Source organism: Lontra canadensis, unplaced genomic scaffold (assembly GCF_010015895.1).
Source record: "Lontra canadensis isolate GAN:19392208 unplaced genomic scaffold, GSC_riverotter_1.0 scaffold3, whole genome shotgun sequence".
NCBI classification, from domain to species: domain Eukaryota; kingdom Metazoa; phylum Chordata; class Mammalia; order Carnivora; family Mustelidae; genus Lontra; species Lontra canadensis.
Genome location: NW_022630997.1, coordinates 45,989,097 through 46,005,787, shown reverse-complemented (window position 1 = coordinate 46,005,787; position 16,691 = coordinate 45,989,097). Strand labels below are relative to the sequence as shown.

Genomic DNA, 16,691 nt, shown 5'->3' with positions numbered 1-16,691 from the left:
GTCAAGTCCAAAGAAGATTTTCCCCTATGTTTCTCCTACCAGTTTTATAGCTTTAGGTCTTAAACCCACTTTGAGTGAATTTTTGTATACAGTGTAAGATGAGGGTCCAACTCCATTCTTTTGCGAGTGGATATCTAGTTTTCCCAACATCATTTGTTAAACTGTCCTTTCCCCATTAATTTGTCATGACACCTTTGTTGAAGATAATGTAACTACCCACATGAGGGCTTTTACTGTTTTTTAAATTATTTTAGAGAAGTTTTAAGTTCACAGCAAAGCTGAGTGGGAAGTACAGTTCCCATATACACGCTGCTCCCCTCCACATGCTAGTATGATTTTATTTCCTGATGTGAACTTACACTGCTGATTTAAAAACTCTTTTTAAATACATGCATTTAAAGCCACAGATCTCCCTATAAATACTTCAGCTGTATCGCATGAATTCTATTATAATTTTCTTTTAGTTCAAACTATTTTTAAGTTTCCACTGCCTTCTTTGACATAGAGGTTTAGAATTATGTTGCTTGGTTACCATATATTTGCGGATTTTCTCTTTTTGTTATCTCTAGTTGAATTTTAGTGTGGTTAGAGACCATGCTCTAATTTCAAGCCTTATACAATTTTATACTTGCTTTATGGCCCTGCTTCACAAACCTGATTTTGTTGTTATGATGGGATACTGATGGTGCGTTCAGATGATCATTTTTCTGCCTTGGTCACGTATACACTGCGGTGGTTCAACACTGCTTTTAAAAAACTGAAACAGCATCCCATTCATCCGGAGGGCCTGCCTCTAGGCTTAGACCACAGTGTCGGGATGAGGTCAAAGCCAGAGTACCGGCTAGCTGCACCGCCTGTTTTACGAAGCCCCCCAACCCCCTCACGTACTGGCAGGACAGCACAGTTTAGGTGGCTAGGTCGCAAGTTATCCATGTACTTTACAAAGCAACAGATGTACTACTCTCAAGTTTTTCCCACTGGCCGGCTCTTCAGGGTATGCTACAAAGCTAACTAGTTCTCAAAACCCAGCAGCTCCCAGTGGGAGAGGGAGCCGGGTAGAGTTCCAGAAAGATAAAAGAAGAATGCCTTCTCCGTGGATTAAGAGAATTTGTACCTTGCGAGGCCTAAGGAAGCAGCGCCTCGGGTGACAGCTCCCCTTTGCCTTGGCGGCCCCGTAACCCACCCGATTAGAGCTCCTGGCAGATCAATCCTTCCTTCCTTCTCCCTTTTCAGTTACTCAAACTTCCTAAGGAAGGGGAATTGGGCGTGGCAAAGAAGCCCGTCAGCGAACCGCCCCCCACATGACCGAAGAGAGGGCGAGGACGCCCAGAGGAGCCTGCGTCCACTCAGACTCCTCCCACTTTACGGCATCTCGGTGGCCCCGCCCCCCAGCCCCAGGGTGGAGCACGAGGCTCCGCCTCCAAACTGCCTCTCTAGGAGGGCCAGGCTGGCCAGTGGGGCGGGGCAAGAGGCCGGGAGGGGACTGGAGCAGGGGGAGGAGAGGAGAGGAAGGGAGGGGTCACGTGCGGCCAGCGGCTCGAGGTCACGTGACGGGCGCTTGGGCGGAGGGAATCTGGACTGGGAGTTCTCCTGAGGGAAGCGGAGTGAAGTGGTGGGGACGCGGTGGCGGCGCTGACAATGGTGAGTGCCCGGCGGGCCGCGCGCTCTACTCCGGCTCTGGCCTCAGAGCGCGCGGCGGGACGGCCAACCGCGGGCTCCGTGTCGCGGGTGGGGCGGAGGGCAACGGCAGGAGGCGGGCAGCGAGCAGGGCGGGGAGCCGGGTTAGGCCTGTCTGGTTGCCGCGGGATCGGGGAAGGGCCGGCGGCGGCGCCGCCTCTTCCCGGTCTCGTAGAGGCCCGAGCACCTGCGGGCGGCGGCGCGCTCTCCTGGCCATGTCGGAGGCTCTGCCCGCCTTCCTCGACCGGCTGTGGGGGCCCTGGCTGTGTCCTCGGACTCCGCCTGTGCGGGGGCTCAGCGCCGCCTCCCCTTCCAAGGTAGCCAAGTCCCTCCGCTCCTTCCGGACAGCCTCGCTTCCCTTCAGGTGGAGTGACCCGGCAGTCCCCCAGTTCCGGGCTGGGGTGAGGGGGAGGGACTGGGGTCACTCTTCCAGTGGTCACGAGATTGATAAACTCCGGGGTTTTGTTTTGGTATTATCTCGATGTGGTCACATTCGGCGATATCTTGACCCCAGTTCAGCCTTGATGTTGACACTTGTAGAATGGGAGAGAGAAAGAAAAGGACACTGAAGTGGGGACGTTTTTAATTCAGAAGACTGGTTTTGTGCCTGCTAGTTTAAGCGCTGGCGGTCATTTCCTTCCCCAAGCCATTTTCTGGAAACTTAACGCTTTGGGATGTTGAAATGGCCTAGGGAGCAGAGGAGGGAGGAAAGTCAAGAATACTCTCACCAGTTAGTGGGAAGCTCAGGCGTGGGCACGATGCGTTTAACTGTGTGCGTGTTGGCCATCTCCTCTAGATTGGGTCTCATTTGGCTCACTTAGGGTATTCATTTCATTTAGCAAGCATATGTTGAGCGCCTACTGTGTGCTCGCCTGATATTATCAGCTTTCCCAGAACTCACCGGTTCTGTACACTGCTTGAGACTTTTGGCTGAAGACGAAGCTAGGTTTATTTTTAAAAAGAAAAAAAAAAGTTGTTTTGAATAAATACATTTTAAACTCAAGGTGTGTTGATTTGATTAAAATCAGAAGAGTGAAGACAGGCATATTCATTCTTAAACTTGGGGCCTTTTTTTTCCCGCAGCAGATAATTATTTAGGCGTACCCAAGGGCCACTAGCAAAAGTGAAACAGCCCTTGCTCTCTTGTAGCTTACAGTCTAGAGGGAGGTAAACATCTCTTTGTATAATTTTTTGTTTAACGTGGAAATAACAGTTGTGATAAATTTAACAATGAAGTATTTGAAGACCTTGCCTAGTCAGGGAGTTAGGAAGTGTTCTTTCATTGAATATACTTTGCCAAGAAGACTTAAAAGTTTTTTGCTTATTTTAAGAATTATTACTTTTAATAAGCTTTTGAATTAGTTTAACAGCAATTTATTTTCAACTTGCTGGTCAAACATAAACTAAATTGTAAAGCTTTAGAACACTTAACTGGGCATAAATGTAATCCGTGCATGAAAATTTGCTGTTTCATTGCTTGTGTAAATTTTGAGAGTCTCCCTTTCCACTCACCTTGAGTTGCACTTTACATTACTTGGAAGGAGTGAAGTTTCTTCAGTGAGCGCTAGAAAGTTTGTTGGCTTTTAACATATCCACATGCAATTTTGCTGGATGGTAATGCTCAGTATGGGTTTATGAATTATATGAAAAATCTTAAATTAACCTAAAGGTGACAGGAGGGTTAGGCCACAAGTAGAAAACTGTAAAAACAATGGTATAATCTTTTAATAGTCATATATATTGGAGTCTAGTTATTTAAAGGCTACCTGAGTTTTGACTTACATATACTTGTCTAATACTGTCCTGAAAATCTCATATTCTGAATGCTCACTTGAAGATATCTTCGCCAGAACTGAGTAGTCTTTCGCTTTAAAATGTCTCATCTGTAATTGCAGCAAAAGTCTCTGTTAATGTATTCTAACCTTTACAGTTTTCATTCCCTTTCCACTGTTGGAGTCTTCACCATCCTGCCAATTATGTATTTTGTTTCCTCTTTACGTATCAGGAGAATTATCATAATTTGTGAGGAGTTTTAAAACTTTTAATTTCATGAATTTTCCTTTGAAAAGATAGAAGATGCACATCTTGCAATAAAGACTTTAAAAGCAAGACTTTGGATAGAGAAATATTTCTCTTTCAACTTCTTTTAGAAGGAAAACAGAAAATACAAACCTTTTTTCTCAGTTTTTTTTTCTCTTTGTTGCCTGCTTGCTAATTGTAAGACATCAACACTTTTCTGGAGGCTTTCAGTAAGACTCTTTGATTTTTGATGTGTCCTAGTGTGGAAAACTGGATGTTATCCTGGTGCTAAAGTTTCGGTTAACATTGTTAAGGTACTATAGCTTTTTACTCAGCCTATTATGCATGTGCTGTAACTAGGCTTTTAAAAATACCTTCTGCTCTCTCCCCGTATTAGTGTTTTGACTGTGTTGAAAAGTAAGTCTGCTTTTTAAATTTTTAGTTATGAAATACTCTTCTGCATACAGAAAGTAATAGAAGATAATACATAGCTTTCTCAGATTTTTAATGCCTAGGAATTTTTCATTTTTACCTTTGGTGTCAGAATAAGTCTGTTTAATTATAATTATGTTATTGGTTAATAGTGAAGTTTCATAAGACTTTAACCTTTTTTACACCACTTTATTTAGTGGAAATTTTGATTTCATTATTTTTGACTAGTTGATCTTTTAATATCAGCTTTCAAATCCCAAGTTCAGCTCTATGTGTTAAGTATCCATATGTGGAAAAAGTTACCATAATAATTCTTTTTATCCGTAAAATAATTTTTATAGTTTTCAAATCTCATTTTTCCCAGAAGCAGCTCTGGGATGTATTAAGGGGAATGAGAAAATTAAATTTTATTTTTCTGCTGTGATTTTATATCTTAAATGAGGCTGTTGTCTTCTACCCTTTCAGAATTGCTCTTCCCATAGCAGCTTCCCCCCACCCTGGCTGGCTCTGTAGTTTGCACATAGTAGAGAATTTGTAAATATCAGCAGCCTGCTTTTGAGCTGCTATACATTCTCTTATCTGTAGCCCTTAGGAAAAAATAACACCATTTAAGCAAGTTTTGAGTATAAAACTTGTAGTATGAAAGCTAATTGGAAAGGGGCATTGCATGTGACCTATCATTGATGTTTTTCATTCTAAGTTCAGAATACTTTTCTGATTAAAATTAATTTTTTGGTTAAAATTGACTTTGTTATTTGTAAAGTTGCCAGGAAGGATTAAAACGTTGAAAGGAAAAAGTGCTATTTGTGTCTTTGTAGTATGTCAGAAGTGTAAATCTGCCAATTCTTTGAGTTGATTTCTTGAAATTATAATCTTTTTGTTTATATAGGATTAATAATAACAAAAAAGCAAGCTCAGAATTTAGGAAAGCATTGTCTCCTTTGATCATAGTATCGCCCTGTGACCTGCAGAGTTTTGAGAGGATCATTAGCTTGCTTGCTGTTACTCTGCCACCTGAGGACAGAACTGAGGCTTGAGGAAAGTTCCTTGCTCTAGACGTAGCTACTGCACCAAAGCTAACTTCCTTTGGGGGAGCTCCCATCTTTCCAGATATTCTGGGTTTAATTCATTTCTTTTGCATATCCATTTATTTTTTTTTATTATCAGGAGAGTATGTAGTTTATTCAAAATTAACACTCAGTAGGTATTTGAATGCTTTCTACTAAATGCCACACACTACTCCTAGCTACTATGTCTTCAGTGGTGAGCAAAGGATAAAGTGTCTGTCCTCCTGGAGTTCAGTCAGGGATTCAGGTATTGAATAAGCACACACTATAACAGATGATGAAGTAATAAAACTACATGGTGTTGTGAGGCCTAAATTTGGAGACTCTAGTTTCAATTTAGGAATGTATGGGAGGCCTCTTTATGGAAATGAGTCAGACTGAGATTCAGAGGCTGAGTTAGCTAGGTTAAGGGTACTTGGTCTAGGACAAGAAGGAACCTGGCAGATTTAATTAACTTGAATAATTTGATGCTGGTGTGACTGGAGAGATGATAGACCAGATATGTGCAGGCCATGTCAGGGAATACAGTGTGTGTGTGTGTGTGTGTGTGTGTGCGCGCGCGCGCACATGTGCTCATGCATTTGTGCACTCACGTGTGCACATATTTAAAATAACATTTCATTGAAGTACACAAGAGTACACAGATAAGTGTACAGAAGAATAAGTGCACAAAGTGATCAAACCTATGTGTGAAGTGCTCAGATGAAAGCAAACAGCATAATTAGCACCCCAGAAACTCCCTCTATGCTCTCTTCTTTTTTTTTTTTAAGATTTTTTTTTTTTTTTTATTTGACAGACAGATCACAAGTAGGCAGAGAGGCAGGCAGAGAGAGAGAGGAGGAAGAGGCAGGCTCCCTGCTGAGCAGAGAGCCCCATACGGGACTCGATCCCAGGACCCTGAGATCATGACCTGAGCCGAAGGCAGAGGCCTCAACCACTGAGCCACCCAGGCACCCCATTTTTATGCTCTCTTCTGACCACTTCCTGATCTCTGATGCTATAGTGTGCGCTACATGTTTTTGACTTTATAATAAATGTAATTCTATAGTATGTGTGAAAGTTATTATTGTGTATAGTTGTGTCTCATCCCTTTACCTACTGTATGAATATAGAATAAAATTTATGTATCCATTCTCTTGTTGATGGATATTTGGATTGTTTCCTATTTGGGGCTTTATGAACCAAGATATTATTAACATTCTTATATTTGTTTCCTGGTTCATGTATGTAAGAGTTTCTCTTTAGGGTATATATCTAAGGGTGTATTTTCTGGGTCATGGGATATGTATATCTTTAGCTTTACCAGGTAATACCAACAATTTTCTTTTTTTTTTTTTTTTAAGATTTTATTTATTTATTTGACAGAGATCACAAGTAGGCAGAGAGGCAGGCAGAGAGAGAGGGGGGAGGCAGGCTCCCTGCTGAGCAGAGGGCCTGATGCAGGGCTCCATCCCAGGACCCTGAGATCATGACCTGAACCGAAGGCAGAGGCTTTAACCCACTGAGCCACCCAGGTGCCCCAAATACCAACTATTTGCTAAAGTAGTTCCAATTTATACTCTTACCAGCCCACTGAAGGATTTTAAACAGAAAATGATGAGGTTTATGTTTTTAAGAGATTATTGTGGTTGTGTAGGGCAGACTAAGAAGGGATATAGGATGACAGGATAGAGGACTGTTGGTATAAATTAAAAAAAAAAAAAAAAAAAAAAAACTAGGGGCACCTGGGTGGCTCAGTAGGTTAAGCCTCTGCCTTCTGCTCAGGTCATGGTCTTAGGGTCCTAGGATCGAGCCCTGCATGGGGCGCTCTGCTCAGCAGGGAGCCTGCTTCCCCCCACCCCCTGCCTATTTGTGATCTCTGTCTGTCAAATAAATACATAAATAAATCTTAAAAAAAAAAAAGACTAGAATACCAGCTTTCTTTAGTAACAAAAATGATTCACAACTGTATCTGATATTGGAATTACTAATGGAGTCCATAGTATTATCAACTAATGTGTTTTGGCATTCATAAGCGGTTGATTTTTGTCCTTTATATTTCTGTCATATTCAGGATTTCTGTAACAAGGCTTACACATTTTCTTTGGAAAAATTCACAGAAATTTAGTCTTCTCCATTAGAGCCAGTTTTATTTCAAAGGTTTTTACAATTTAACACATCCTGGTCAGACCTATATAGCAGTACATTTTATAGTAAATAGTACATTGTAATAATTCATTTGGATTTGTATGAGTACTGCATAATTTGGATTGTATGAGTGCTGCATATGAAATAACAGCATAGAAGTATAACTAAAGATAACTTTTCAAGTCCAAATGTTAAGAATTAATTTTTTAGATTTCTGGTATAGTAGTAATTGATTATTTATAGTGGTTACCTGTGGAAATGATTGAAATTATAGCATGTTTAAATTTTAGTTTTCTTTTTGTCTTTTAAAAAACCGTGGTAAAAAGCATGCAATATGAATTTGTTCTCTTAACATATTTTAATGTGCAGTACAGTATTAGCTGTATATACATTGTTATACTAAATTTGTTTAGTTTTGAGGTCGAATTTGATGTAAGTTCTTAACTTCCATGTTGTACTTACAGATTCGCAGTCTGTTTAACTGTAGGTAAGAGATACTTAGATTTGTATTATAAAATGTAGTGACTGACAAAACATAATTATGAGCATTTTTCTTTTATATTTCCTTTTATTTTCCTTTTTTATTTCAGAGTTTTCTTGGAGGCTTTTTTGGACCCATTTGTGAGATCGATGTTGTCCTTAATGATGGGGAGACCAGGAAAATGGCCGAAATGAAAACTGAAGATGGCAAAGTAGAAAAACACTATCTTTTCTATGATGGAGAATCCGTTTCAGGAAAGGTAAATCTTTTGTTTGTGAGAAGTACCTAGATGTAAGATATTAGAATTAATCATCAAAGTTGTCTGTACTGTTTCTAAATTTGAATGATTTTGTTAGAGGTGGAAAGTTTTTTTTAAAGATTTTATTTATTTATTTGACAGAGATCACAAGTAGGCGGAGAGGCAGGCAGAGAGTGAGAGAGAGAAACAGGCTCCCCGCTGAGCAAAGAGCCCGATACGGGGCTTGATCCCAGGACCCTGAGATCATAACCTGAGCTGAAGGCAGAGGCTTAACCCACTGAGCCACTCAGGTGCCCCAAGGTGGAAAGTTTTTTAGAAGGTCAGCTAAAATCCTTGATTCATTAGCGCATTTACAGGAAAAAGTCTTAAAGTGGAGGGGTTACAGGAGCAGAGTCTAAAATCGCAAGCAGAATTTTGTGTTTATGAATATGCATCTGTTTTGCTTCACTTTTCCAAAGGGGCTGTGATCCACTCAAAGTTTGTTTCTCCTTTTTATATTAAGTTGAGTTACAGAGATTGGGGATAATTCTTTAGTAGACCTTTAAATGTTTCTTTCTCATTCTTTACAGCTTATCTCTCTGCACTGCCACCATTGTGTCTGTTGATCTCTGTAGAGGACTTAATGTACATTTGTAATGTATCTGTGTAGAATCAGGTGCATCTGTGATCTCTTCTGTAAGGTTTCACTTTTCCCCCTTTTCCTTATCAAGTGATGCATAAAAGTCTTATGCCTTAGCGAATATGATTAATACTCGTTAATCATAATTTTTTTAAGTAGCCTACAAGCCAAATGTAGGACTTGAACTCAGACCCTAACTGAGATTAAGAGTCCAATGCTCTAAGCGTGCTTGGGTGGCTCAGTGGTTTGGGTGTCTGACTCTTGATCCCAGCTCAGGTCTTGAGCTAGAGGTGGTGAGTTCAAGTCCAGCATTGGGCCAGGTGTAGAGTCCACTTAAAAAAAAAAAAAGTGGGCTGCCTGGGTGGCTCAGTGGGTTAAGCCTCTGCCTTCAGCTCAGGTCATGATCTCAGGGTCCTGGGATCGAGTCCTACATCGGGCTCTCTGCTAGGCAGTGAGCCTGCTTCCTCCTCTCTCTCTACTTGTGATCTCTCTATAATAATAAAATAAATAAAATCTTAAAAAAAAAAGTCACGTGCTCCACTGACTGAGCCATCCAGGCACCACTTTTTGTTTGTTTTTAAGTCTAGTAGGGAACAATCATTGTCTGGTTTAAAGTGATCTTATGTCATCTGGGTTTGTTAGGTGTTCGTGGCTAATGTTCATAGGACAAATAAAGGAAGATGGGAAAATAAGGGGAATGAAATCTTCTTCAGTGTGATTTATAGAAATTAGTGTGCCTTCAGGTTACATTTTTGGAATTGCTAGATGTCATGTAGTAGTCCTAATCAATAACTGTAGATTGCATTTTAAAAAATAATCTGTTGCTCAGAAGATACTATATCTGGAGTCTGATTATTTACTGACCTGAGATGTTTATCATTTTTAACCTTTTATTGTAAAATAAAACAGATGTTGAAAACCACAAAACAAATAAATAATCATAAGGCATGTTTTCTTGTAATTACCATTCAAGTCCAGAAGGAGAACTTTGCCAGCTACCCAAACATAGCCTCTTCCTCTCAAAAGAAACCACTCTGCTGATTTTTATAATACAGTTCCTTGTGTTTCTTAATTGTTTAGTTTTGCTCCTTTAAAAAGATTGATAATGCTTTTAAAATCTCTTTTAATCTCAGATTCCCTCTTCATGCCTTTCTTTTCTTATACTTTGAAGAACTGGGGACTCTTGAACTATAGAGTTTTCTGTGATTGCATACTCAGATACAGTTGTTGCCTGTAAATTGGTAGCTGGATCTAGAAGCTTGATCCGAGTCGAGTTCAATTCTTTTGGCAAGAGTATATGTGGTGGTGTTTTGTTTTTTTTTAAATCGGGAGTACATGATGTTTGGTTTTCTCTCTTTTTTTTTTTTTACAAGTGTTGTAACTGCTATTAATATTGATTGATTCCTGGCATACCTTTAGGTTATTAAATAGGTGACTTATAAGTGCTTTGATAAGAAAACTTTAAAGAAAGAGAAGAAAACAAGCATTGGTTACCTGTGACCCAGCATGTTCACTAAGAACAAGTCTACGTTTTCTCAAATATCTGAGTATAATAAAAAGATCATTGGCTTAGAGTTGGAAGATCTAGTCTTGACTTTACCACTGTCTTGGTAGGTAACTCTGGGCAGTCATTTAACTTTCTGGATCTCACAATAAAATTAAGAAAGTTGGACTGAATAATTGGTTTCTAAACTTGGTTTTGCATTAAAGTGTCTCTGCATAACAATTCCTCATACCTTAGATGTAATTTTGAAGTTCTGAGAGTCTGACATCCTAACCAAAGCAAGAATAAAATCCTTTTATGATATTCTTGACATGTGAATTTCTGTCCGCACGCTTTTTTTCCCAGATTTTTTTTTTTCAAGAATTTTTTTTTTAGAGCAGTTTTAGGTTTATAACAAAATTGAGAGGGAAGTACGGGTATTTCCTATATGCCTGCTGCCCCTACACATGCATAGCATCTCCCATTATTGATGTCACTTGCCAGAATGGCACAATTTTTACCAAGGATGATCCTACATTGACACATCATAATCACCCAGTCCATAGTTTACCTGAGGGTTCACTCTGGGTGTTGTTATTCTGTGGGTTTAGACAAATGTATAATGACATATGTTCATCATTATAATATCATACGGAGTATTTTCATTGCCCTAAAAGTCCTCTTTGTTCTGCCTATTCATCTCTCCTCTGTCTCGCCTGCCAAACCACTGACCTTTATATTGTTTCCGTAGTTTTGCTTTTTGCAGAATGTCATGTAGTTGACATACTTCATACTGTCTTCTTTCACTTAGTAATACATGTTTAAGGTTCCTCTGTGTCTTCACAGCTTTATAGCTCATTTATCTTTAGTGTTGAATAATTGTCTGTTATCAGGATGTACCACAGTTTCATCCATCCATTCACCTACTGAACGATATCTTGCTTGCTTCCAAGCTTTGGCAGTTATGAATGAAGCTTATATAAACATCTGTATGCAGGTTTTTGTATAGGCATAAGTTTTCAACCCCTTTGGATGAACACCCAGGAGTGTGCTTGCTGGATTGTATGGTAAGCTTATCTTTAGTGCTATAAGACACTGCCAAACTGTCTTTCAGTGTAGTGCTACTCTTTTTCATTCCTTGAATGAGAGTTCCTGTTGCTCCACATCCCTGCCAGCATTTGGTGTTGTCAGTGTTCTGGATTTGGTCCCATTTTAATAGGCGTGTAGTTGGTAATATGATGATGAACATCTTTTCTATGTCTCTTGGCCAAATGTCTGTCTTCTTTAGTGAGGTGCCTGTTCAGATCATCTGCCTACTTTTTAATTGGATTGTTTGTTTTCTTGTTTTAAGAGTTCTATGTATGTTTTGGATAACAGTCCTTTCCCAGATCTGTCTTCTGCAAATATTTTTTCTCAGTCTATGGCTTTTCTTCTCATGGTCTCACTTTCTTGGTTGTTACATGGTATTAATTTTGATTTCCCTGACATCCATTGAAGTTGACCAACCTTTCATAGACTTACTGGCCATTTGTTATCTTTTATGAAGTGCCTATTCTAGTTTTTAGGGGGTGAGGAGAGCTTGATTTTCTACTCAGTTGACTTTTTTTCTTATTGATGAGTAATATTCTTGTGTGTGCATTCTTGGTACAAGGCTTTTGTGCTTCTTAGTTAGGGTCTTTTGTATATGTGTTGTAAATATTTTCTCTCAGTTTCTGGTGTGACTTTTCATTATCTTACTGGTGTCTTTTGATGAATAGTTCTTAACTTTAATAGGTGATAAATGTTATGTTTCCTTTTTGTTGGTGTGTTTTGTATCCTATTTAAGAAATCTTTGCCTACCTTATGGGCATGAAGATATTCTCCTGTTATCTTTCTCCTACAATTTTTTTTTTTTTTAATTTTACACTTCACATTTAGATCTTCAGTTTGCTTGGAGTTGCTTCTGTCTTTGCAACCTAGGAATTAAGGCTAGTTTCCCCCCCACTTTTTTTTTTTTTACTCTCCTGTATGGGTATCTCATGAATCCAGAACATTTATCCTTTCCTTCACTGCGCTGCAATATCACCCTTGTCATAGCAGAGGTTGTGTGATTCTTTTCCAACCTCTCTGTTCTGTTCCATTGGTCTATTTGCAGCATTTACTTTCTTTTCTTTAAAAAAAAAAAAAAAAAACCTGTTGAGTATAATAACATACCAAGAAATTCACCCTATTAGAAGGTACAAGTCAGTGTTTTTACTATATTTGCAGAATTGTGCAGCCATCACCACTAATTCCATAACATTTTCATCACCCCAAAAGAAATACCATATCATTAGCATTCACTTCCTTAGTGAATAGATTATTTGTGCCCTCATTTATGTGTTGAAACCTTGGGACATGATCTGTCATGAGGACAGGGCCCTCATGAATGGGGTTAGTGCTCTTATATCCCTTATACCTTCAGCCATGTAAGAACACAGTGAAAAGACAGCCATCCTTGAACCAGAAAAAGAGCTCTCTCCAAATCTGCTGGCACATTGATCTTCAACTTCCCAGCCTCCTGAACTGTGAACAGTAAATTTCTGTTGTTTATAAGCCGCCCTTGTCTACAGTATTTTGTGACAGCAACCCGAATGAACTGAGACACCTAGCAACCACTAATCTACAAATCTGATTTCTTTCTCTATGGATTGGCCTATTCTGGACATTTTATATAAATGGAATCATGCAATATATAGCCTTTTCTGTCTGACTCCTTTCACTTAGCGTGATGCTTTAAAGGTTCATTTAAAAAAAAAATTGGTAAACATATACATATTATAAAATTTGCCATTTTAACCATTTTAAAGTATACAATTCAGTGGCATTAATTACATTGACAAGGTTGTACAACCATCACCACTATTTCCAAAGTTTGTTCATCACCCCACATAGAAACTTGGTACCTGTTAAACAACAACTACCCATTTCCTTTTTCTCCCAGTCCCTGGGTACCTCTGGTCCACTTTGTTTTTCTATAAATTTGACTGTTCTAGTTATTTCTTAAAGGTGGTCATATAAGGGTACCTGGGTGGCTCAGTGGGTTGGGCCTCTGCCTTCGGCTCAGGTCATGATCTCAGGGTCCTGGGATGGAGCCCCTCATCGGTCTCTCTGCGCCGCGGGGAGCTTGCCTCCCCCTCCCTCTCTGCCTGCCTTTCTGCCTACTTGTGATCTCTCTCTGTCGAATAAATAAATAAAATTCTTAAAAAAAAAAAAAGTGGTCATATAAGATTTATCCTTTTGTGTTTGACTTATTTCCTTTAGCATAATGTTTTCAAGCTTCATTCATGTAGTATGTATCAGACCCCTTTTTTTAAAAAAGATTAACGAGTATTCCAGTATATATCCATGTGGAATATGAATATACCACATCTCCTTTATGAGCTCATCAGTTGCAGACAGTTGGGTTTCTACTTTTTGACTATTACTAATAATGCTGTACATTTGTGGACAAGTTTTTGTGTGAATATATGTTTTCATTTCTCTTGGATGTATATGTAGGAGTGGAATTGCTGGGTCATGTGTTAACTTTGTGTTTAACTTTTAGAGGAGTTGCCAGTCTTTCCCAAAGCAGCTGCATTCTTTTACATTCTTTCCAATGATGTATATGGACTCCAGTTTCTTTAGTTTCTTGGCAGCACTCAATATTGTCTGCGTTTTTTATTATGGCCATTTTAGTGGGTATGAAGTGGGATCTCGTTATGGTTTTGGTTTGCGTTTCCCTAATAACTAATATTGAGCATCTTCTCACGTGCTTATTGCTGGTGAAATCTTTGGAGAAAAGTCTTTTTGTATTCTTTGACCTTTTTTATTTGATTGCCTTTTTATTGTGAGTTGCAGGAATTCTTTATATATGCTGGATACAAGTCCATTATCCGTTATATTTCACAAATATTTTCTCCTGTTTTCTGAATTGTCTTCACTTTTCTTTCTTTTATTTCTTCCTTCCTTTCTTTCTTCTTTTTTTTTTTTTTTGTCTTCACTTTCTTGATGGTGTCTTTGAAGCACTAAAGTTTTAAATTTTTATGAAGTTCCAATTTATCTGTTTTTTTGTTTGGTTGCTCATGCATTGGTGTTATTTGAGAAACCATTGTCCATCCAAAGCAGTGAAGATTTATACCTCTGTTTTCTTCTGAGAGTTTTGTAATTGTCTTACATAGGTTTTTGATCCATTTCAAGTTAATACTTGTTTATGGCATGAGGTAGAGATCCAGCTTCATTCTTTTGTACGTTGATATTCAGTTGTTCCAGCAGTATTGTTAAAAAGAATATTCATTCCCCACTGAATTGTTTGGGGACTCTTTGGGGACTCTTATAGCATATACTTTTTAAAGCTAAAATTAATTGCTGTCTGTTAAAAGTTTTTTGGAGATTTTTTTGAAGCATTTTTTTTTTCAAAGATTTTATTCATTTGAGAGAGAGGGAGTGAGCAAGAGCAGGAGGAGGGGCAGAGGGAGAGAGAGAAGCAGACTCCCCCCTGAGCAGGGAGTCCAATGGAGGGCTCGATCTCAGGACCCTGGGATCATGACCTGAGCCACCCAGGTGCCCTGTTTTTGAAGCATTTCTTAAGACAAGTGGGACTATGTATATTATTACAAGATAAATAGAGAAATTCTTGAAAGGTACTTACTCAGTTTTTTTTTTTTAATTCTTATGTAGAATATTTACTGCTTCGTTCATGTTCAAGTGACAGTTCTTCCTTAAGGCTAGAACAGTTGTAGTGTATCCTAAATTTTTTATGCTTTAAGAATGTATTTGACCTAGGTATCCTCTTTTTGAAATAAAGCTTGTATCACTTTTTACCTTCTGAATAATTTTGAGAGAGCCTTACTGGATTGCCTAATTAACTATTGAGGCACAATAATTGTGAAAAATTTGGTAGTAATGTGGGTATATTTCTGGTGGGTTCATAAGTTATAATTCCTTAAGATTCTTTTAGATTGGTCAGTGATAAGTAAATTGTCTTAAAGAGGTGTTGCCAGTGCCATGTCACCTATAAGGAACTCTGTATTCATTTATTACAAAAGTGAACAATGACATATGTTTATCCGAGATTGTAGGGCTTTATAGTTTAATTCTTTAGACAAAGAATATTATGTCAGTATCTTTCATCAACATGAATATGGACCACATTCTTCTGGCAGCAGTGGGAAATGAATTTTGGATAACTACAGTATTCAGCAACAGTAAAATGCAGATATCTCAGTAATTTACTGTAAATGAAGCTATAAATGGTGTGTAGTACATTGATAGATGTTTGTCTTAAACACAATGCAGATGAATTTTACTCCTTACACAGCTCCTGAAGACAGCATTATTGGAGACATCTACAGAATATTAGCTGCTAAAGATGCAGAAGAATGAACTTTGAGATTGGCTTGTTAGAACAGTAAATATATAGTTTCCCTGTGTTTTGTTTTCATGGCCTTTTTTAAACAGGTATACATTGTCTTAAACCTTTCTCAAATTACTAATAGCAAAGGGAAAAAATAGTAACTTTAAATTGGTAGATCACCTTCACTAAGTGAAGTGGTTATTTTAACTTTGGTTAAAATAACCACTTGGCATCATGTACTTCCTAATAAGATACACTGAGAAGGACACAGCTTCCTTTCTGTGGTATTCTTGCCAAAAATGCATAAGCTGAGTCTGACTGTGATAAAACCTCTAACCCAAATTGAGGGCTGTTCTACAAAATAAGTGACCTGTAATTCTTAAAAAAAAACATCAAGGTCAAGAAAGGCAATGACTGGGGTGCCTGGGTGGCTTAGTTGGTTAAGCATCTGATTCTTGATTGTGGCCTAGGTCATGCTCTCTGGGGCTGAGATTCAGGATTCAGTCCTGTGTTGGGCTCAGTGCTGAGCGTAGAGCCTGCTTAAGGTTCTCTCCCTCGGCCCCTCCCCACCTACATGTGCATGTGCTCTCAAAAAAGAAAGAAAGTCAGTCAATGACTGAGAAATGTTTGAGATTAAAGGAGACTAAAGAGACATAACTATATGTAATGTGATTCTGGATTGGAGCCTGGGCAGGAGAAAAAAAGAGTGTAAAGTACATTATTGGGACAGTTGTTGGAATTTGAATATAAACTGTGGAGTTATAAGTTCCTGATTTTGTAAATTGCACCGTGATTAAGAGATTATTTTCTTAGGTACACATGAAGTATTTATGGGTAGAGGAGCATGATATCTTCAAATATTCTCAACTGATTAAAAAAAAAGTTGTATATGTATGCATGCACGTCTATATATAGAGAATGATAATTTATAAATTTTATATAATTTATATATATAATATATATAAATATAATAAAATTATATTTTGTCATATGTGACAAAATACAAACATGGTGAATCTGTGTACAGGTTATGTGGGATTTCCTTGTACTATTCTTGGCACTATTTTATGTTTGAAATTATAATAGAAGTTATGGAAGTGTAACAGTTAGTATTAATGTTCTTTAACTCAGTTCACAATCTTAGTTTCATTTATGTTTCTATGCTCCATTGCAG

General features: G+C 38.4%; 1 protein-coding gene across 2 annotated transcripts in view; it reads left to right on the top strand.

Moving 5' to 3' along the window:
* Positions 1 to 1,529: 1,529 nt before the first annotated feature.
* VPS26A (VPS26, retromer complex component A) overlaps positions 1,530 to 16,691 on the top strand; it is a 31,336-nt gene continuing 16,174 nt past the window's right edge. The window contains exons 1-2 of one of the 2 annotated variants that reach the window (XM_032841505.1): positions 1,530 to 1,641; positions 7,913 to 8,062. In XM_032841505.1, coding sequence (XP_032697396.1) covers positions 1,639 to 1,641; positions 7,913 to 8,062 — 153 coding nt within the window. In that variant the 5' untranslated portion in view covers positions 1,530 to 1,638. Of the gene's footprint in view, positions 1,642 to 1,709; positions 1,995 to 7,912; positions 8,063 to 16,691 lie in introns of those variants that run through there. The other variant, XM_032841514.1, reaches the window with a different exon arrangement.